This window comes from Myripristis murdjan, chromosome 12 (genome assembly GCF_902150065.1).
Source record: "Myripristis murdjan chromosome 12, fMyrMur1.1, whole genome shotgun sequence".
NCBI lineage: Eukaryota > Metazoa > Chordata > Actinopteri > Holocentriformes > Holocentridae > Myripristis > Myripristis murdjan.
In genome coordinates, this window is record NC_043991.1 from 19,807,278 (window position 1) to 19,831,238 (window position 23,961).

At 39.1% G+C, this 23,961-nt stretch overlaps 1 protein-coding gene and 1 long non-coding RNA gene across 3 annotated transcripts; one reads left to right on the forward strand and one right to left on the reverse strand.

Annotated features, from left to right (window-relative positions):
- The first annotated feature begins 5,969 nt into the window (after positions 1 to 5,969).
- On the forward strand, positions 5,970 to 12,796 carry LOC115369252 (uncharacterized). The gene is made up of 3 exons (XR_003929150.1): positions 5,970 to 6,061; positions 6,903 to 6,983; positions 10,351 to 12,796. It is a non-coding gene; the product is annotated as an uncharacterized LOC115369252 (long non-coding RNA).
- On the reverse strand, positions 8,087 to 23,843 carry fbxw2 (F-box and WD repeat domain containing 2). 2 transcript variants are annotated; one of them, XM_030065825.1, is made up of 8 exons: positions 23,539 to 23,843; positions 18,693 to 18,979; positions 15,384 to 15,606; positions 14,804 to 14,998; positions 13,244 to 13,377; positions 12,369 to 12,455; positions 12,012 to 12,181; positions 8,087 to 10,618 (listed from the first exon to the last, which is right to left on the reverse strand). In XM_030065825.1, the coding sequence occupies exons 2-8, from the start codon at positions 18,957 to 18,959 to the stop codon at positions 10,330 to 10,332; spliced, it is 1,365 nt and encodes a 454-aa protein (XP_029921685.1). In that variant the 5' UTR covers positions 18,960 to 18,979; positions 23,539 to 23,843; the 3' UTR covers positions 8,087 to 10,329. The 2 variants fall into 2 exon arrangements, with proteins under 2 accessions (XP_029921685.1, XP_029921686.1); XM_030065826.1 differs by lacking the exon at positions 14,804 to 14,998.
- Positions 23,844 to 23,961: the final 118 nt, after the last annotated feature.

Consider the following 23,961-nt stretch of genomic DNA (forward strand, 5'->3'; position numbering starts at 1 on the left):
ACTTTTTGGTTTTTACTCTGTTTGATTTTTATGGTTTGGGCTTTTGTAGTAGCTGATGGCACGGGGGTGAGATGGGAATGTCTGGTATCTGAGGAGCCGCGGAAACTGTCCAAAAAGCTTCAGCGAGCCACTTCACTTTTGGCAAACTACTGCTAAAGTAGCCATCCACTGGAGTTACTCTCACTCATCAACTGACATATTTCCCCTCTAGGTTTAAAGGACTGTAAGGTTGATTTTGAATGTTTGGCTGATTTGCTACAGTTTATCCACATCTTACAATACAGCAAACTATTTTAAATTTTTTATGAAAACCTCCACCTTATAATGTTCTGCTTCTGCGGCTAACAAAGTCACAGAACTGATAATTGGCTGTGGAAAGCAAATGTTTCCCGGGGACTATTTTCTGGCAGAGACCGTTTCACTCCGCCCAATATCAAGTCATCAAAACACAACAGTGCTGCTGCTTTTAGGAAAAGTAATGTGGACGACTTTATTACTGTTATGGAATACTTCATTTCATATCATAGTGGGACAAATAGAAACCAATGGCTGGATAAAAAGGAGGAAAAATGATATGGGAGTTCTAAAATAAGACTGCTTTTTTTGTTCTAAGATTAGCAGAAACGTGAAGTATATACATTTTGTAGATATTAATACACTGGTGTAAAATATATGGTGACAGAGGTGTGTATTAAGACAGATCATTCAAGGTCAGAAACTGGTAAAAGATAATGACAGTTACCAGTGGAAGGACTAGAGCACTTTTTTTCAGCTGAGGTGTAGTCTGGTGCAGGCTTCCTCGACTTCCTCCACTTGTTCGTACATTAGATTAGATTAGATTATACTTTATGGTCAGAAGAACTGAAATTTCTCTTGTGTCCTTAGACCAGACAAGGACGATGCACATAAAATAACAACAGCGTCATCAACAGATTTATAATTAAAACAACAAATCGACAACATTGAACATAAATCTGGACATGTTACACTGCAATTCTTGGCACTGCTGCAATTGCAACTAATATTAATTATGTTGAAAACAATCCTTATGGGCTATTAATCTTCAACAGTGTTTTAGGCGCACTGTAAAAAATTACAAACAGAAATGATTTTGAGAATAAAGTTGTAGTGCCAAGAGAATAAAGTCGGATCTTGACAATTTTAGCTTAATATGAGGAAGGTTGTAAACCAGAGAGCAGCCTGTCTACACATCACAATGAGGGATGTGGAAGATGGGTGCTATATGGTACGCCTCCATCTGCACCGCAAAACAACCAAAATCCATCAATGCAGCTATTTATTATGACACCGTGGGGCTTTAATTTATCCTCTGAAACCATGTGCTAACCGTAACCCATAATGCACTGGGAGATTTGGTGGCTCACTGGCCTTCCACTCATTAGGGGTCATCAGTCGTCATTGGAAGCACAGCCGTGAGCTGACATGACGTCTTCGATGAAACCGTTGATGAAACCGTCAATGGCCACCACGCGCTATTTCCTCTTGATCTGTGACCGTCGCTCTTTCTGCAAATGCAGTTTTTTGCACAACCGTCTCACTGTTTTAATAATCTGGTGCTGATGCGCTTTTCGTTTTTATTTGTGAAATCTAACTTAACTAAATTCCCCACATTCCTCATTTTGGTGCGCACACCGCCTGCTCACTGGTCACGACTCTTCCCTTCAGTCTCAAGTTGTGACTTTATTCTTGGAATTCTGACTTTATTCTCAAAATCAAGGGCCCCAAAACACACAAGTGATATTATGATGATGTGTTATTCAGCTAGGATCATTTCACTGCAAAATACTTGATGAAACAATGAAATCAAATCAAGCCTTAATTAAAATAAATTTTGCATGAATCTCTCAGTGATTTCATGCATCAAGGCGCATGGCAAACAGCACGCTTAAATGTCTTGTGCAACGATCTGTGAGCTGGCCAGTGTCGGAACTGGGTGGCATTAAAGGAACGATATGTGGGATATTAACTACGTCGAAGACAGAAATGGGATTTAATATTCATAAACATGCTTTTTATCATAAATACATATATACATAAACATTAAAAAAAAAAACTAATTGCTACAAAGAGTTCAGATTTACATGAAGGTGCTTTGTCAGCATTGTATTGATACTGGGATACGTGAGGGTATCACATCAGCACAACTATTACTATCTTATCTTATGTGAAAGTTATAATCTAACGTTTACATCCAAATAATTATGTTAAATGCCAAATAAAATGACCATGTGTCGATTTCGATGACTTTTATTCCATGCTGCCTTGTGTGTATTAGTTGCCGCTAAATCCTACACACTGTTCCTTTAAGATCAGTATATTTTCGGTGGGTGTGATCGGGGCTGAGGTGAATCAATAATCAATTTTGTCTTCATTCTTCCCTTTTAAAGAGATTGCATCCTAATCCTTATGCTTGCTTTTGTCCAGCTATCTACATGTAATTGCTGATTTCCAAACCATTACTTTGTTTTTAAAGTAATTATCACACGTTAAAATGTATCAAAGGTGAGTGATACATTTGTTATATTCTGACTTAAGTTTTCAAAAGTCAGTTGTTGCATTTTACTTATAATTTCTGGTCTTTATTGTGTTAGAGCATGAGTTTTGGCCTAGTACATTGTCTTCACCCTTGAACTCTGCTGCAGTGTGTTTAGTTAAGCGCTCACTAAGGCCGTCAGTAAGGATACAGTTATGATTTCATTGGCGTTCATGAACCGTCAAGCCCAACAGTTTTCATGATGCACCACCGTTTTTTGTTCACATGATCGTTTAACCACGGCCATGTGCACTTGAATGCATAAAAAAATGTATTGATATATTTTTTTTTCCCATCTTGAGAGATTCATGCCAGTCTAACGTCTAAATGCAATCACTGCTCCTAATGAAAATGTTGCTTGAGAGGTGTCTGATAGCTGAGAGAGCCAGCTAAACCCGAACCCTGTTGCCAATTACGCCAAAAGATCATAATCTCTCATCATAGTGGAAGTTGTTACCCACATCTGCCTTAACTGAGGGAAAGTGATGCCATAGAAATTGGCGAAGGCCTTTGTTTCACAGCAACTCAGATGTTTCCGGGTGGTTCCCCTTGCCAAGGCAGCAGCTGTACTCGTTCAGCTGACATCACCACACTGGCAGAGGAGTTTGTTTGAATGACTTTATTGAAATTTCCATCGTGACAAAACCAGCACCTGGCTGTTTGGTGGCTCTCTCAGTTTCTCTGTGCCACAGTGTCGCAGCTCGCAGCAGCAACGAAGAGAGAAGTTCAAGTTAATGCATGAAGTTAATTAAAATCATCAATCAATTAAATTAATTAAAATCAATCAAATGCTGCTAAAGTTATTTAAAAATGACTGGAAGTTAATTCATAGCCTATCTGAACGTTCAAATCAATCAGTCAATAGCCACAAGGTATCACTTTTTTTCATTTTCTTGTGAAAACATGTTTCTGTGAGCTGTGCATCACTTCTCCTGATGTAAAAACAAACCTCCTCTGCTGACGTAATGACATCAGTTTGAATGCTACAGCTGTTGCCTTGGCGATGCGAACCACCTGGACGTATTGCCGTGCACCGAAGGCCCAAGCCAGCTCTACCCGTTCAGTTTCTCTGAGTGTGGCTCCGAGTCTCTTGTGTATAAAGTCTATGAATAAATGGTGTGATTCCCTCAGCAGTCCGTATTTTAAATATGCTGTAGACTATCACAGTTATTGTTTAAGGGCTGTAGAATATCCTGTTATGACATTGTAAATAAACCGTGTTATTAGTGACAGTGGATTGAATGTTAATGGTCATGGAAAGGTGTATTAATAGCTCGATATTCAGATTGAATGACTCCATCAGTCTGAAACTGCCCCCAGTCAGCTGCTTTCTGCAGGCGGAGGGATTTGAATCGTGCCAACCCGTCACCAGAGACTGAGGCGTCCAGCTGCTGGGACGTCGTCTTCAGGCGACACAGCAGCTGCTTTAGCCAGTTTACAGCGCCGTTTCCAATCAGCTGTAGCAACTTCAGCCACCCAGGAAAATGTCAGTCGGTGTTGACAGTTTGTGTCAAGTCAGTTTGTTGGTGAAACGGGCTCGTAACAACTGAGAAATCACACTTGAACTGGGCAACGTCAGAAAAGTGAGCATGCGATTTCCGGCCCTCGCGTGTTAACCCGTGCTTTTACAATTTGCAGGCCTCTGCCAGCTTTGCTTCTCCGGCCTTGGCTGCAGCGACACTGCTGCTTTTAGCCACAAACACATGTTTAAATGCCACATATCCTTCAAGGGTCGTTTTTTTGTTCCTCTCATGTGAAATATGGGGCTGGGCTCCGAATTTTTAGTCTACTTAAAATTGCAGACAAAGCCGCTTTACATGATTAGGCACAAAGCCTGATTTACCATTTTGTGGTTGACTGAGTGAGTTGATATGTATCATCATGACACCGGTTGAGCCTGACTGCAGTTATCTCATTATGTGAAGCCAGTGAACACAAAGTAAGCCTGGCCGTGCTGAACTTACTTTGTCGCACATCCCTCTGCTGTCAACAGTGGTGCTGGATTGGGGCTTTAATAAAACCACACATTTGTCATTTCCAGTTTCCTCCATCCGCTATAATCGTTGTTTTTTGTCTCATTGACCATTCAGACATATGATCAGAAGTGTCTTTTGGAGTTGATTAGTACATGATTACATGATGTCACTTTACAGTTTGTTTTTATGAAGTATTTCAACAACAAGTACTGCTATATTCACTAACGAGAGCATCATTTGTTCTCTTTTCTTCACTACTTCAATTGTTTTGATATCTGTATCTCTGAGATCCGGACCTGTTTTACGTCGTGGTCGAACTCCAGAGAGGAAAAAACAGGTTGTGTACTATGGGACATTGCATGTATTTTGTGTATGAAGTTTCTAGTGTCTGTTGTAACTGTGAAAAAGAAAAAGAAAAAAAAAAAAAAAAAAGATAACCACTCGGTTGTATTACTCTTGATTATTTTGCTAAGTTATTTCTTACCATGGCATTGCTACATGTTGCTGTATTTTTCAGCTTCAAATGGACACTGAATTGTGAATAAAAACTACATGGAGAGCACTGTTGCCTTTATGTGACGCAGCTGGTCTGTCATGCAGTGGCTTCATGCACACCACAATACTTTCACTCTCCTCGTGGACGTCTGTCAAGGTCCTCGGTGCCCTGATATTTGGCCATCCTGCGCCTACATGATGAAGTCATTTACTTTTCTCAAATTGCTTTCTGTCCATCTAGTTCAGTTAACGATGTCCTACATTCCCTAAAGAGCCCTTTGACATCCTGCAGAGTAAGGACATGAACTTATTATTTTTAATCCAAGCTGGGCACGGGCATAAACACATAACTGGGGCCTCTTAAACTAATACTTAATTTCATCACGGTGTACATAATTGGAGCTAGGTGGTTATGACTTTTTATGGCGTTAGAGCTTGTGTAGTCCACTTTTTCCCTTCATAATTTTGACAAATTACCATTACATACAGCGGGTCTGAGCCAAACTAAGCACACTGAGGGGAAAAAAAGGTCTTCTGTGCTGCTCCTGGACCTGTAATTTCATTTGTTAAAGGGATAGTAAACTAAATTAAGTATTTTTCATTAAAATGTCTTTTATTGTCATTACTGGGTGTAGAAATCATCTTGAAACTGAGAATCTGAAGTCTTTTCTCTGCAGAGAAAAGCTGGTTGTTTTTTTTTTTTTTTCCTCCTGAGTCAAATGAGCATCTTGCCTCCACACGTAAGAGTGGAGCGATCCAATCAGAACACGTTGGGTTTTATTATTCCCGCCTCTTGTTTAATTGACTCCTCAGCTGCACCTGCTGTAGACACAAATTTGAACTGACCTTTTTCCACAGCAGCCAGTTTGACATGACATAGCGGATAAAACACAGGTGTTACTGATGATATGAATTAAAGTTACGGTCACTTTAAGTGGAGCAGTCTGCGTCAGTCTTCTTTTTCATGTCAGCAATAACACAATTACTGCTGAGAAAAAGGTCCATTAGAAGTGGCAGCATGTGACAACGGCACAATGTAAGAGAAAAGGAAACTCTGCTCCTATACTAGAGACAAGTTTCTCGTATCGAGCCAGATTCTCAGGGATTTACAGGAGTGAAAATGCTCAACATCAGGACCATTCAGGGTGTGAACAGCAGGTATAGGAGCAGTAGCACGACAGGGTCTTGTGAACAGCTGCAAACTTGTCATGGTTTGGACTGGAATGGACCCAATTCATTATAATAAATATAAAGGATTTGGAAAATAATGTTATTATTGTATACTGAAAATAATATTGGACCCAAATGGATCATTGCATGGCCACTTGATTTGAAACCATCAGTGAGGGTGGCTTGCATTTTGTCAGATAAACAGGCACGACATCAGCCCTGAGCTCTGTCGTCCAGTCCAAGACAATGTAACCTGTTGAGCGAAATGTCTTGATCAACTGGATCAAAAGTGTTGGAAAGACAAACACGATGCAGTGCGCTGCTGTCTCTGATCCCCAGGGTTTATAGCAGTTAGCTGGTGGTTCTTGTATGAGAGGGGCGTCCAACCGTGTGCCATGGAGAGCCAAGCCAGAGCGACATGTTGCTCAGTGGAATGTGCGGGAGAGAATAATTCAGGCAGAAGAATCGTGTTTTTTCACTTGAACTTTTCTTCAAGCACCGACTTGTGTTCATGTGTAATTCCACCATAAGTGACAGGTGGCGCAGTGGTAAACTTTCCCCATGGGTGGGGTTAGCTGTAACAGACGGCAGAAAGTTGTAACACTTACTAGAAAAGTTTGATTACCTGGAGCTAAGACAGTTAATTCAGCAGAATTCCTTTGTATTAAACCTGCAGATTTTAAAAATTGCATTATCTACCTACACAGCAGACAGCCTGCAGGGGATTTTTTGTTCGATGGAGGACAGTGGGATAATCTAAACTGCAGCAGGCTGAGCAGGCACAACCGGTGAGTGAAACATCCAAAATTAGTCTTTATTAACTTAAATGAGGAAATCAGTCTGAATGTTGAATCAATGTGTTTAACTGCTTATTGCATCTCAGCACCCGTCTGTGTCACTGCCTTTGGTGCTGACAATTGTTTTCTCAGACAGACTTAAAAAAAAAAATCTCCAGAATATTTTTAAATAAAAAAAAACAAAAAGTCTAAGTTCAGTCTGTAAAAGTGTCTTCTCTTGATCCAAATCCTATTTTGAATTCAGTGAGAAATTCAAATTTCTCTGATTAACATATTAAGATGCCAGTTATTCATGTAACAGTGCACTTTTAGAGGCTCTAACTAAGATCAGTGATGACACAGGGCTCATAACTGTGGACTTCTCTGTGGACATTAAACAGGTCGTAGGTTTTTCCACTATTACAAGAATGCAGTGCTGGAGCAAATTTTTGGCGTGAAAAACTGTCAAATTTAAAGATATTATTTACTGTCACAAAATAATGACTGTTGGTAGCTTGAATACAAAACAAAACAGGTGCCCCTCAAAAGCCTATATTGGTTAAGCCCTACTTTAAGTAATTTAACGAAACTTGACATAGCTCATGAAATCCTTGAGATATTGATGTGAAATTTGAGACACAATTTCAGGAGCGTTCACTAAGCTTGTGCATCCAGCTGCTTTCCATTCCACCACTAGGGAGCGCCACACATACTGTGTTTATACTGCATTTCTATCTGCCTTAAGGATTTGTGCGAAATTCAGTTCAATATGCAATATCTAGGTTAATGTCTCAGTCGACACACATAATTTGGTTATGACTGAGTAAAATGGTAAAGATTTTTTATAACAAATCTTAAAATTCCAGAGATTTATCACTCCACACGTACCTACCACCTCCATGTTCCAGAGACCATAGATATGAGATCCCGATGTGCTTATGCAAAGGACCTGTGACCGTCAGATGAACCAACAGTTGCAAACTCTGCAAGACAAATATGATTTTCAAATATCTGTGGTGACATGGCCTTGAAGATGATTCAACACCCTAAGTTCCATCAATTTAAGTTACATCATTTCACAATTTGTGTAAAGAACATAAAAACAACCAATTACGTTTGCTACTTTCATTTATTTGAAAGACTGCAATAGTTAAGCTGACCGTAGATGGATGCAGTTGAGCCGCTAAGATGGTGCAATATTAAGTTTAGTGAAATTAAATGTTGTGCAGTACTCCAATGCAACGACAACTGAACCTCAGTCGTCTAACATAACAAAAAAAAAAAAAAAATTGTGTCCTATTTTATGCGTACGCTGGCCCGTGTCAATTCTTCACTGTATGTACAACATATGTTATTATAATTCCAAACCAAATGTGAAAATGCTGGGCCGAGGTAAATCTGGCACAGTTTAACTGAGTGGTGACAGGTGGGGCATGATGTAGTGCAATTACTTGAATTATATGGAACTGACGATTGTAAAGAATATCATTGTGGCATTTAAATTAGATTTGAGTAAACTTCACTCAATTGGAAATATCCGTGCACAAAGGCATGTGAAGAACGATTATGGTCAATACAGAACGTCAGCAAGCTGTTCTGTGATTAATGAGGTTTGGTGAACATTGTCGTTCCATGTCCTCTGCTGTCTGTCAATGGTGACTTGTGGCCTGCCACTGCATAGGAAGACACATTCTGAGAAAAAGCGCACAATTGTTAGTGGAAATTCCAGTTTTGTAGAACTGAAAGTGGAGGTACAAGCAGAAAAACTTCCATTTGAGGAAAAACGTAAAATAAAATAGTGGTAAAAACTAACTGAACGGGGTATGATTTGAGATAAATGTTTCTCCGCCTATGCCAAGAACCATGTATTCAAACTTAACCTCTATGTCTAAAATCATCAACTTGCAGAGCCAACTGCATGCCAAGTCACTTACTCAACTGTATTACACACTGAGGCCTTTAGAAAAATAAACCTGATGTTTAACACAGTTGACAATTCATAAAAGCAATTCACTGAGCAAGTTATGTCAGCGATTAAAATTACAGACATCTTAGACGGTTTCAGCATGGTAAGTATGAAAAAAATTAAAAATAAGATTTACAATGCAGTCATCACCTTATTGCAATGTGCCAGACTCATCAAAGGATTCTAGTTTGTAACATCAAATCAAATGAAAAGGCACCTAACCACATCTCTCAAGCTGACATGTTTAAAACAGACATCCCTTAGAAAAGCATATAGCAAATCGGTGGAATTACATGACATTTCCTCTCAGTATATCACATGGTACAAACACAACGTACCAGACACTTTCCAACACACATCCTCCTTGATGGTCTGTAAAAACGTAGGGCATGTTGCACCAATGTTAAGGGAGATATTCTCCAATATTACCGAGTCCTGTATTTTAAGGCAGCCCTGCTTTTCTTAAAGGGATGGTAAACTAAAATGTGCAAAATGTTTCATAATAAAATGATTTATGGTCTATGCAGAGAGAGGCCTGTTGTTTGTTTTCTCCTGACTCAAACGATTTTGCTGGGGATTAAAAAGTTACTTTCATATGTACGAATGGAGCGATCCAATCAGAACACAACCTCACTTTCTATTCTCCCCAGCCTGAATGAATCCCTGTTTACCATCCCTTTAAAGTAACTTGCTAAATATTTTTTGGCAGATACGCTCTATGATCAGCTTACCATTTGGCTGTAAAGCAATGATAGCATATTTTAGCTACAGCACATCGGTCAAGGCTTATTATGGGGAAAAGTAGAAGTGGCCGATGTCACTACATAATCACTAGACACCGAGGTGAAACCCCTACCAACATTCTCAGTGCACAATGTTAAGTTGACCAGTGAGCTCATTTGCCAAAAAAACATTTCCAAAACACTTCTTCCAAGTCTAAGGAAAATCTAATAGAGGAGAATATTTATAGTAGTAATTTATGTTAAATTCTTTAACATTACTTTTGTATTTGCTGTCGACATTATTGTGGGCTTCAAGGGTTGTCTTCTTTCAGCCATCTTCTCTTGTCCATGATCAGAAAAATGATGAGAGGTTCACAGGTTTTGTGAGCAATCACAAACAAGTGCTTATCTAGCACTGAATGAGTGTAATCAGTGAGGGTTCTGTCCATCTTTGAAAGTTTGTCATTCATTTGTACTCCTTCTGCGAGACATCATGTTTGTTTCTGGAGGAGTGTATACTGAGAAAGAAATAGTAGAAAAATAACCAAACAAAAACACTTTGGTCCATGCATTATCTAACTTGGCTGTGAATTTTCATATATTCCAGAGCACACATGGAAATGGCAGTTCATATCCAAGCAGTCTAGTGTTTGGTGTATATTTTTTTAATTTATCCATTCTCCTTCCACAGAACTAAGTGAATGCTATGGTCGGGCATGCTCGTGGCAAACACAAGTCCAGAGTCATTCCCCCCATCCAGGCCATTGAGCCATGAAGTCACACCAGCCAGGAAACTGGATCCTCGTTTAGACTTTCTGTAGGCTGGCAGAGGCCAGCGGCCTGATATAGCCTCTGTCCTCAGGTCCATCACATAGAGGAAGTGGTTGTCAAATAGGAGGGCGAACACCTCGCCAAAGCTGAGCAAGGAGAGGTTTGCCGGGTCCTGCATTTTTATCACCCTGGGAACATCAAGGCAAAGAGAAGTAAGAAATTGGTACTATTTGGCTCAAGTTCGTAATTGCGTTGTGCAAATTAGTAGTCATGTACACACACAGTTTAAGTTTGAAAGCCTCACATTTGGACATTAATTCTCCAGTAATGCTAAAGTTAGTTAAAGTGAATGTTCAGATTCAGATTGTGTAGGCTGATAAATGTGAGTGTAATACATCCACAGTTTGGTCCATTAATTCCTCCCCCGTTGCAAGAATGAGAGCTTCACCAGGAGTGTACTGCTGCAAAATGAATCAAGTAGATATAGACCAGCAAACAACATGATTGTGAGTGGTAACACAAAGCTATAAATTATTTTGAAGGATGCAAAACAACAACCCACGCATGTTCAGGTTTCATTTTCAATGCTCTTTTCAGCACCCTGGTGTCCAAAGTGGCACAACTATTTTGTGTCGTAGCACTGCCACTGTATCACCACACAATGTCACAGAGTGCTGAACATGAAACCAAAACAAACTTGTATTGTTGTGCATCCTTCAAAACAATTAATCAGCTTTGTGTTGCCTCTCAATTGTGTTATTTTCCTGTCTGTGTGTATTTCATTTATGTTTGAAGCAGAACACTCCTCGTGAAGCTCTCGTTCTTACAACGAGGAGGAAATTAAAGGACCAAACTCGGTGGATGTATTATACTAACATGTAAAAGCAAATACCACTATATGGGTCAGAATCCAAACTATCACTTTAACATTCAGGCAGCAGAGAAACAAAAGTTTAGACACCACCACTTTGTATTGAGAAGAATAGTGGGGAGCCAATCAGAGCCATTGATTTGAGTGACTCAATATTCAGCAGAGATGAAGCCAAACACTCAACGCTGCATGTAACCAAATTCAAATGTCATTCAAATGTCATCGCCTCATAAAGTTACCAGTGTGGCACTTGACAACAGAACTCTGGAGAGGCCATGTTGACTTTTTAAAAAAATTTCATGTGCACAATCATGCCCAAAGTCCTAATTCATGTCCACGATTTACTTATTTTATAATCTCAATTTGCTATCTCAAGCTCTCAGTTTAATGGCACTGTGCCTCGTCTGAAAAAAACACGCCTACAACGTCAGAGACTGGAGCACTAGTGCTGCATGTGCCTCCAGGATGCCCAAAAATGTATAATGAATTATATGATTTTATATGAATTTTAATAATAAGAGCAACTTATGACATTCACAATTCAGATACCCTCCTGTAAACTCTGTGATTAATGCTTCTGCCTCCAAAAACTTGGATTGCATTTAGTGATGGGATGTTTGTTAGGTGTTGATTTCAATCCTTGCGCATTATAGTATACACACAAGAATGAGTTGCTCCAGCTGCATAAAAATGAACATAAAATAGCTGACCTGAGAATCTCAAAACTGGCAAAGTCCCACTGATAAACTCCGAGGTCAGAGCTGCAGACAATGTAGCGTCCATCAAACTGCAGGCGTGGCTGAAGGCTGACGCTGCGATCCTCCGACACTGACAGGGTCTTCAAGCACTTGCAGTTTATCTCTCTCCCTAAAGGCCAAACCTTCAGAGGGGAGGGAAAAAAGTGTTTGCTCCACCCAATGGACATTTCAACTATTACAGTTTACAGATGTGAACCATCATGTACAGAGACAACTTACATAGTGTAAAAAGTATAAAGTGTAAAAAGCTGTTTTTCAAACTAAGAGTAAAAGGGGATAGAGACAGCAATATAGAGATGTTAACATTACCTTAATTTCATACTTATCAGCACTTAAGAGGATATAATCACCAGGACTGTGCACCATAGATTCTACTTCACTTTTCTGCAGTATCACCTGACAGAAGATAAACACAGATACAGTTGGTTAAGAACAGCGAAAGATTTTTATGGCTGTATTCAGATGTTTTCAGTTTAAGACAAAACCAGTTTGGATCTCTGTTTACACTGTAATGCAACTTATATTTAATGGCAGTTTCCTTTTATCACTGTGACTAGAGATTCACTACCTTTTCACTTTGCATTGCAACCACTGAAAATTAGGGAACAGCTAATCTGAAACGTATCACGTCAATAGGAAACACATTTAAACCAATCAATGGCAACTGGGAACCATTCATGGTATGACACCAAGCTGAATTTCTGACACGGTCATGCTTTGAAAAAAAAAAAAAAAAAACTTGAGAAAAACAATTTTCACATACCCACAGGTTTGTCTTTTGTTTTTTAAATTAATTTAATGTAAAAATATTTTTTATCAGCAAGATTTCATGCGATAAAATTAACAAAAAGTGAGGCACAGACATTTTGTACATATTAGGCTAAACATGCAAAATCACTAGTGTGGCCATTTAACTGTCTATCTCACCGATGTGCAGCGTTATCCATATCTGGTAACTTAAAAGAATCAAATTACTGTTTATAGATGAGACATAGCTAACACACACCTGTTTTGCACACATAATGCACATAAAACGCTTTGTAAAGCCATATTAACTCTGCACTTGTAATGTGTCTCCTACTTTATTGTGTGATCTCGTACTCTGTTTTATGTATATTACAAGTTGCTGCACAACAAGTTTCCCTTCAACTGACAATAAAGGAGTAAAGTGAAGGTATACACACCTTGGTGACCCACTCAGTGTGCCCTGTTAAAGTGTTGAGACAAGCACCAGCTGACAAAGCCCAGACCTTCACTGTGAAATCTGCAGAGCCACTCACGAGTGTGTCCAGCTCGTCATTGTAGTCGACACTGAAGACTGGCCAAACATAAGAAAACAGTTCCTGAGTTGAAAGGGGTGGCACATCAGGGTGATTACAGATTTCTCCAAGGTAAGTTACCTCTAATTAAGGCCGTTAAAGGCACTGCATTTAGGGAATTCAAGCATTTAGGACTTTTCAAGGATCCACAGACCAGCTAAGACCAGCCTCAGTCAATTATTTTTGCCATACACCTATCCACAATACTGTGCAAGAGCACATTTTAGTAATATTTTCAAATTTAATTAAAAAAAACACAACAACTAGAATATCCGATTGCTCATGACCTGGTGGGTGTATTCCCCAGACAAGTTAAGGAGCTAATATGTTTTGTCAAAAATTTTAACACCTCCAAACACCGCCAAATTACTTTTTGCCAAAAGGTGAGAAGAGGGACATTTTGCCTTAAGAAAAAATAAATAAATAAATGATGAGCTCAACAGCATTCAAAAGCTGTGGAGTTTTCTGTATAGTTTTCAGCACAAACCTGCACTCTATTCAGGCAATACTGTTAGTCATGGCAGTGAAAATCGATAGGTGTTGTGGCCTCTAACCACAACCCATATCCATACCAAATATTGAGAGAATCAGTCAATAACTGTAGCCTTGGGAGTGTTCACAAAAAATCTCTACGGACACAGTGTACAATGTATCTGGCATGTCTATCTATCTATAAGACAACAAAATGTGTAAAATATGACTGGGCCTGAATACTTTACAAAGCCACTTGTATCCAAGAGTTTCTGCCACTCAGCATTACAGTTATGTTTGTTTTTTGTAGTCTCTATAAGTCGGCTGTGTCTCTTTCTTCTGCCAGCACAGTTACTAAGCAGAGAGGAAAAGCAACCTTGAAGTGTGCGCGGGCCTTATTTCCTCCCTCTACACACAATATTGTGTAAGATGTCATCTCTGTGCTCACGTACATGAGTGTTTCTGTTGCTGTATGGGTACACACTTTGCTCTCGACTGCTACTGACAGCATCCAGCTGTTCATCTTTAAAATGTAGAATTTCAAGCTACTTACATTTTTCAACAATAAACCTTGACAAACCGCATAAGATTTATTTGTGTTTGTATCTGCCCTTCGCAGCAGTTTCCCACAGAATCAGGACAGAGCAAAATCATTATTAAAATCAACAGTCTTGAATGTGCATGAGATATAATTAAAAAAAGCTGTCATGAAGGTTTGAAAATACACAAAATAAGCACTTATTCACTGAATGAGACTCAAAGTAGCTTATGGAGTGACATTCACTGATACGAACAGTGCAAATATTTCAGTGTGAATAACGGAAATAAAATAATTAAAGCCTTGATGTGCCAAGTGATATTATTTGTGCAGTTTCTATTAACTTAATTTTATAATGTTCTCCTTCAAAATAACCATGAGACAAAAACAGATCTTTGGTAAACATTTACACCAACCTGCCCCTGTGTGTCCACGGAACTGCTGGATTTTAGCCCCCGTGCTCCACTCCCAGCATGCAATGGTGTTGTCAAAGGACCCAGTGACCAGCTTCTGTTCATCAAATTTCACTGTGGCGCATGTGTGTGTCTGAATGCCATAGATGCACTGCCCAGTGTGGACATCCCATAGTTTGGCAGAAAGGTCGTCAGACCCTGAAAAACAAAAGGGATCTCTGCTGTTCTTGTCTCTTTCTCTGTAGTTATGTGTTGAATTCTTTATTGCTCCAAGCAGTGTAGGCATTTTCACAACATATACTTATTTTACATTTGTCTGCATAAAATTGTGCCACTATGATTTTAATTGATTTGTGTTACAATTTTTACACGCCATTTTTAAAGGATACTAGTATTTTTCAACCTGGGCCTTTTGCCTACAAGTTTTGCCATCGACTCCTGGTTTATTTATTATTTATTGCAATCATGGAAGTGGAATGGATTAGAACTTTCTTTCCCATTCAAATCTGTATTTAATCAGCAAAGCCTCTGCAATCAGCTAATCCACAAAAAAATAAAGTAAATAAATAAAGCCATTTGCTACCTGTGCAGAGAAGGCCATCCTTATAGTAGAGGGCATAAACACGAGCACTGTGGCCAATGAGTGAGGATGTCTCGAAAGCTTCCTGATCCTTCAGCTGCATCATGCGGAGCTTGGCCTTTAAGTAGACCCCCTTCCAGTGCGACGCATCCTGAATCGACTCGTCGATCCGCCAGCCAAGTTCGCGACACACACCCTGCCATACCTCCGTACAGGAGTTTATCACCTAGAGAAATTGAACATTTATTTAATTTTATTAAAAATGCATGACAACAATGTAAAAGTATCTGGAATCAAGGAATACCCCCAAAACCATTCCCCTGTGGAAAAAAAGACTGTGGACTTAGACTGTACCCACTGCATTTTGACAGCTATCTAGAATACATGAATCAAAACTCATAATGGGTGCTTGAGGTGATATTTATATGTAGGTATCATACCCACCTTGACATTTTGATACGTGCATTCTAGCTTTGGCTTATAAGCTTCTATGGGTCGCACTTTTTCGGACAGTACTCAGACAGTATGGATATTCATGCAGCGTATCAATTAACTTGAGTCTGTAAATCCATAGGAACTGAAGCTCTTTACGTTGAACACCTACATGTCACTGACACACTATATGAACAAAGTGACATCACAAGTCAAATTCAATCTTAAATACCAATGACCTAACATGACAGAGGTCAAGTTCACATGTTCAAAGTTGGCAGTTGGCAACCAAGTTCTCCATAATGGTTGCTGAAAACATGTAGTGTCAATAAAACAGGCTATATCCAAAGGGAGTGACACTAAAATTGCTGAGTATCTTTAAGTAATGTACACTACCTCCATTTTTCATGGTGGAATAATCATTGGGTGGTGAGAGAAAATATTAATTTTGTACGCCTGGCACCTGGTGGAACAAAAAATGGGGCCTGTGCAGCAACTTGCACCTCTTATGGTGCTTCCTCAATGCACGTTTGTTTTTTTTTTTTCTCCTAAGAATAGAGAATAAATGTATTCAAAGCATGTTATCTGGACTCAGGCTGACTTGTTGGTCCTTGTTACTTGTGCTTTTGCTGTCAACAAACACTGAAAACATTTGGTCAGTCTCAGTTGATTCAATAAACTGAAAGGCTTTCTTGCCTGTGCTGATTTTTGAGTTGATAGTGCTCTCAGTAAGGGTTTCTTTCTTAACAGCAGCGATGACATCACCAAAATACAGATACAGAAAGCACCCTTTGGTAGTTACACAGGAAACTGCTGATATGTGTGCTGCAGTAATTATTTGTCATGGAGTTTGTTACTTTGTGCAAGGAACATCACAAAGTTTGAATATGACTGGCCTTCCATCAGAACATCAGTGTACCCACGATACTCAATATTCAATCTATGTGATGATCTAAGCCTCAGAGATGAGTTACCTGTCAGCTATATATACAAACAATATATATATATATATAAATTTTATTTCATGCTGCTGCCTTGTTGAATAAGCAGGCAAGTTGTGGGAAATTATGTATGTGTGGTTGACAGGTGTGCTTGAGAAATTATATTGTTTATTATATTGTTATATTATTACTATTATTACTCTTAACATAGTTTCACAGAAAATGTGCAGAAAAACTGAATACATGTCCTTGATCTGTTAACTAGACTTTAAAACATGCACATATAAACAATTTATTCCTTAATTATAATCAGATCTCATTTCAGAAACACTACCTGCCTGTTATGTCATTGGTTAAATATGTTATTGTTACATAGACTAATTGTCTGATTGATTGAGTTTATACTTTGAAACTTTAATGTGGTTTGTTTACATTGGCTGAAAAAACCTATGGTTCTGGTGAAAAGCATGGAATTCAATCAGTTATCTATTACATGTAAGTAGTACTGAAATAATAGGCCTTGTTAGCATTATACATAGGCCTATTGAATTTTGTAATCCTATGGATGAGCATACATACTATGTGGAATTCATCTGGCAATAGTGTATCTTGAGGTATGTATCTTAAAAAAAACAAAAAACAAAAGGTGTGCCTTGGAGCCAAAACGTTTGAACCACTGAGTTTTCTAACTCCTCTGCTGTAGCTCTACTGCCAGACTCAATATAGCAAACATTTTCTTCTCATGTGCTTCATCTAGGATGTCCTTCCCTGGCGCTGTGAGCTCAGCACACAACCCCCACAACACCTGACAGATTATGCCTAAGAGAAGCAATACAGGGCTCAAAAGCATCGCAAATGTGACCAAAACAGTATTTCTCCAACCTGGAAATTAACTTTGTCAGCACTGGTACGCTGAGAAATAATTATCTTGGTAGAACTTTTTAAAATAACTTCTTTCGGGCAAGCATCGCAATTCTCTATTTACATGTACTGTTGTGTCTTTGTTTACTTCAAAGCTTTTATTTGTAATGGGCTAAAATTAGATCCCCTTCCTGAGGCTACCTCTCATTAGATACTTTTCCGAGTGCCAGACTGAAGGTCAGATTGCTAATAACTGACCACTTTCCAGGTGGCTACTTTTTGAAATGCAATTTTGACTTTTATTATGAGTGATGCTCCTGAATTCAATCCACTCATACATTTTTATTTGGTGTTGGCGCTGTACCAGAGTAAGGAAAAGAGGTTTTTCTGCCAGGCTGTCCCTTTTCTTAAGTGACCTGCCTGGTAAAACGAAGGTTAAAAATGTTTTCTTAAATCCAAGAGTCAAACAGTCTGGTCTGAGCCTCCAGGTATGAAAACAGAAGTGAAAATTATTACTCCATGCTCCAGACTGCGTACATTTGTATGTATGCTAGACAATTCACTAACTTCACTTTTTCTAGTTACCAGGTGCTACTCGTCAGCTTTGACCTTTAGAGGATGTAGAGGATAGCAGCTGAGAAAGGCTGTGTACTATCATCATTATTATTACTGTGATTATTACTAGTACTACAACTACTACATTTGCTCCCAGTAAACGCGATGATGATGTATTTTGGACATCTTATAGCCTATAGCCAAACTCCACAGAGTTTGAGGTTGCTTCTCAATGTATGTTTTTTTCTGGTATACTATCTGATATCTATTTTTTCTGTTATTTTTGTGCTAATTTCTCTCTAATGTTCTGGTGATTATTCTTCTAATCACTTTTTTCCAATGTTTTTGGATGACATAATTAACACAAACAATAATATCTTTTTATATCCAAGTTCCAAGGTAAAAATCACTTCAAGTGGGGGTCCAGGGCTAATAGAGAGTCAACTTGAGGGTGCAGAGCATGACAAAGTTTAAAAAAACACCTGATCTAGCATACACTATGACATGTGAGAGTTATATTCACCTTATTCCACTGCTTACACACCAGGCAGCAGGTGAGCAGGGTCTGGGGATCCAGCCAGCGCAGCAGGTAAAAGGTCAGCTCCAGTGGAAGGAGGCGCAGGAAGTCACGCTTGAGCAATGTCTCCAGTCCATTGGAAAGATGACGGAGCTGGGCAGCACCGCTCAGGGATATGAGCTGGTCCAGGGACTGATTGCGCTGCTGGTCATTCAGCAAAAGGAAAGAGGTGGAGACTGACTCCAGCCACCCCTCAAAGGCTGCCTTCTCCATGGGCACATGAGAGCGATGACCTGCAAAACATTTGATTTACACAAAAGTTAAAATATGCTTCATCAAACTACAGTGACATTTAAAAAAACATCTGCTAGCCTGACAAATGAGAGGCTCCTGGCTATTTAATTCTTTTAAGTGCAAGTTAGTTGAAGTTAGAGCTGAAAAATTAATCAAATTAATATCAAAATCACAATATGGCCCCATGCAAAATCCAAGTCACAACAACAAAGTGCAGTTTTTTGATAAGAGTAAAATATGTGACAAAACATTATAAATTATTACACTGCTACAGAGATGGCCTAGCTGGCAAATTGTATTTTCCAGATGTAAAAAATGCAAAAATTATCATTTCTACCAAAGTTGTTAATCACATCGCAATTGCAATATCTACATAATTAACAGCATTTTTTTTTTTTTACAGTGTCATCACCAGCACTGTTTTCTGGCCGTGATCACGCAGATCATATTTTTGTTTTGTTTAGCTCAGTTTAACTACATATCAGTTAATCATATAATATCACAATAATAATAATCACTGTTTGGTGAACAGCTACAAGAGCATATGGCAATGACACTATGTGATTCCACAAACAACGCACCTACAATTTCAAATACACATTACTTTGGGAAGCTAAGATGAAAAGCTCTAAGAGTTTATAAAAATGTCAGCTGTCAAGTAATCGACAATCAAGTCCTGGCTCTGTAACCACCATGACTTAAAATCTGCTAAATGATTTTGCTTTGTAGGTCTGCAATATGGCAGCAAGTTATGGGTACGCCTGTCAAAATTATTACATAATCGTGTGATTGTGATCATTTTGCATAATCATTAGAACCCAAAATCATGTCTCATCTTGTAAAATGTCTCGAGGATTTTAAGCCAGTGTTACAAATATCCTGACAAGATAATAAATAAGGTGCTGGGCTGAAGATTTTTTTTTTGTTTTTTTCACCTCTAGCCATACACTATCAATCAAAATGAGACTCTCAGGTAAGTGCATGTTAGTGCTAAGCTCTACGCTGAGGTGCACACTGTGGGAATATACCCACACACACACAAGCACAGCATACATAAAAAGCTTGGCCATTCACTGCATGTCATCCCCTCTTTCTCCCCTATCTTTCCTGTCTCCCTCTAGTGTGACTGTCAAGTAAAGCAGAAACGCCAAAAAAAATAATCTTTAAAAAAAAAACCAAACAAACAACAAACAAACAACAACAACAAAAAAAAAGATAAGCTTGATGAGTAATCACCTCAAACTCAAACATGCTACTGTGGATGTTTACCTATGATTAAGGAAAGTAAAGACAAGTGCCAATAACCACATTTACTACAGTTAGCTGCGAACACACCACTAACCAAGCAGAGAAGATAACACAACTGAAAATGATATAGGAATGTTCTATCGCTTTACTTCACTGAGGGCGAGTTATGCAACTTGTTGAGCCTGAATGCAGTGTCCCCAACTATCCATGCATACATATATATATATGAAAAAAATCACTGCTAGAGCTGAGAAAAAAATATGAAAATGTGGAATCTGATTGCAAGAGAAAATTGGAGACAGCTGACCTTGTGGAGGCTAGACGTCTTTGCTTAAACTCATGCAATAGTGAATGACATGCTGGAATCTAGGTTCTAAGATGCACACTTGCATGAAAAACACTGGGGTGTCATTGTGGTACAGTTTGTACCATTTGTCAGGAACATAAACAAGATGCCAGGTGCCAAGACAGAACATTGCCTGTGGTCAAGCAGGTGGAGAACACTACCAATGCACTGTGCAGGGAACCCTTTGTGTCTGTGTCCAGTTATGCACAATCCCCTCACCAGGTATGGAGGCTATCAACAAACAACTATTACTACACAGAGTTGCCGCTTGGGACTAGAAAGGTCTATATTTTTTGTAGGGCTAGGTGATACAAACAAAATCAAATATCACAGTATTTTTTATCTAATGCCTTGATAACAATATTGTGACGGCATTGTGGGGATGACGATTGGTGTTTTCATGATATATTTACACACTGTGGATTTCTGATAAATAATCATTAGTAATGTGGATTTATTGACCAAGCAGGTAGAGGCAAATAACAGAGCAGCTACAACTCATAAATTCAGAAAATTGGATCCCTTTACTGTAATGCAGCCTTTAAAACTAGTAAGACAACATTTAAGCCATATTATGATATTACCATACTCAACATCCCAGACGATATCTGGTCATATATCACAGTATGTATAATAAAGATACATTGCCAAGCCGTCATTTGTGGTAATTATGTTAGGCTAACACTGTAATAACATACTGCATGCTATCAGTTTTAAATTAGTTAATCTGGCTTGCCTACCTTGGCCAATTTCATATCCATATTTGGAAGGCAGTACAGGCCTAACCTGTTGTAACTGAATTATTCAATCAGACTAGGCTAGTTATTACATTTATATCTTCAAACAGGCACCTAAAAGGCAGACTATGCCATTTCAAAAGGCAACCTTGTTATGATGTGGTAAATAATGATGAAAGCCACTCAATTCTCAAAAGAATAGAAACTTAGAAATGAGGCTCTGGAGAACTCTTTTACCCATCAGAACCCAAAACATAGGAGAATTCATGCCTTTGTTCATGTTTTTATGTCCATCTGACATCAAAACATTTGATTCAAGACGGGCATTTAAAAGTGTTTCATTAATTATACGGGTTATTAGTCCTGGCATGAACCTGAGGGGTTTTATCCTTCCTCAGCCTTCAAATTTGAACCTGTATAGTCCGCCTTTAAGGCAAAAAATGGTAAACAAACACCAGAGTGGCTGCCTTCGCATCTCAGCAAGAGTATACAGTAGCTGCTTAGAGAAATCTCTTATTCTCGCATGCCAGGTTTCTCAAAGCCAGAATGAGACAGGCAGTCAAAGACAAACTCACTGCGCTGTACCAAAATCTCACTGAAACTACCAATATTCTAGGTGAAGCCACTAATATTGACAGAGCTGAAAGTGACAGCGACAGATGCACCGTGCCTGCAGACACAACACTGTGCCGATTCTTGGGTGATGATTATGTAGAGCCTACCACATATGAGTGAAGACTTTTCTTATGAGAAGCCATGCATTTCACCGAGAGAGGATCCACTCTCATGGTAAAGACTATAAACACTGCAACACACTCAGACACTTAACAAACTGCTATCTCTGTGTCTGCAGTGGGTTTTCTCCAAAGTGAACCTCGTTCTCAAGCCTATGACAGGGTTTTTTTTTTGTTTTTTTTTTTAAATTAATGTTAATGTTGGCTGTAGCTGTAATTATGCAAATTACACAGCAACACCAGGTATGTTCAACTGTGCACTTTTCTGTGCACCTTTAAGGTGATGGAGTTAATTTTATTTTTTTTTGCTTATGCAGGCTACTGTTTCTTTGATTCAGTCATTTAACCCTCCTGCTTCCTTCAAATTTACTAACATTTTTTACCAGTTGGTATCAATTTGACACCAGTAATTTGAACCTCCAGAAAACGATTATGATAAAAAAATAAAATGCTACCCAAGTTTGTGTTAGGTCATTTGTGTGTCTTGCTGACTATATAGCTTTTTAAATCAAACATAATCTACCCCACTCACCCCACTGATTTCATGTTTACCCAGCTGTTGTCTCAATTAGGAAAAGTCATTAAATATTAAGCAAACAAAACAAAACAAAACAAAAGTTAATCATGTATTTAGAGGCATAAAACATTGAATGGGATCAAGCCAACCCAAGATAACAAGAGGCTTAAGACTACTTGACTTCTAAATTACTTAAAATTCCCATCCCTACTTGTAATAACATTATGTTATCAGTCATGTACTTTATTTATGATAGGTTACAGAGTTTTGGTGGCAACTGGCACTAGACAAGGAGGCATCGCCAAAGCTTTCTGCGGATGAGTTGATCCCAGACATGGCTGTTGTGAGCCTCTGCCCCTCACAGCCATGTGCGGCTTAGAAAAGCAAAACCCTCCGCAAAACATGTCAGTAACGTCAGGAGTCACACTGCCTTCGACCTAACGTCAGTCAGCAACCTTACCTCAGCTAGCTTGCTACACATGATACAAGATCCCAGACAAGCACTAGTAACTGGACAATTTCACCTGTCAATAACGCGTGTGTTATAAACATTGTCAGACATGGAAAAACATAAATAAAATCTTCACAGTTAAAGCTCCAACTGCCCGTTAGGTAACGTTAAGGAGTGTGACAGTAGCGTAACGTTACTTGAGGAAACCCTATGACAAACCTAGAGATAAAATGTGTGTTAGCAGGCTAGGAGAGCTGGATAATGCAGGTGATAAATTACACGTCGTTGTCGTCGTCGTAGCAAATACTATTTCCAGGTTAATTCATGTAACTGGCTACCTCAACGCCTGGGGAGGCGTTCAGGATACTCGCTCGTTAGCAACTTGAGTAAGTTAGCCTGCTAACTAACTAATACAATCAATTAGCAAGTTAGCAACCAATAGCCAAGTTAACACATCACTGCATAGCATTTTGAGCTCAACAGAGGTTACAGTTAGAACAAGTGAGAAACAAAATGTGCACCAACCAGTTAGCTGTTGTGGAGAGTTTCTGTACCACCACTTTGATGGCTTAGTTCACATTGCTAGCTATCGTGAGCTGTTAACTAGCTAACCTGTCAGCAAGTTGAAAGGAAGGTCCAACTAACTACGTATCTAAACCCTGTGAGGGGCCTAACGCCTTTTCTCCAGGTACATACGTAGCTACCAGAACAGCTCTCTATACATTCCCCCACCATGGATTTTTTTTGGGTAATAGGTTAGCAGGGTAACAAGCCCTGACAGTGTGAAAGCCAAAAGATAATGGAAATGCTATTCCTCTCTGCCCACAGGCCGTGTGAGCCCTCGGCGCTGTCTTACAGGAGAGGGGCGGCGCCATGACCAACTTGTTACGTCCTCCTCCCACACTGCACTGTGCGGCGCTTGTACATGGGCATTGACTGGGGGAAAAA

What these genes read in the sequence shown, in the direction of transcription:
- fbxw2 (XM_030065825.1), bottom strand. Translation starts at nt 18,959, where the DNA reads ATGGAGAAGGCAGCCTTTGAGGGGTGGCTGGAGTCAGTCTCCACCTCT. An exon ending in GGATGGCCTTCTCTGCACAG is followed by an intron (nt 14,999 to 15,383) that starts GTAGCAAATGGC and finishes TTTGTTTTTCAG; the next exon opens with GGTCTGACGACCTTTCTGCC. An exon ending in CTGATAAGTATGAAATTAAG is followed by an intron (nt 12,182 to 12,368) that starts GTAATGTTAACA and finishes TCCCCTCTGAAG; the next exon opens with GTTTGGCCTTTAGGGAGAGA.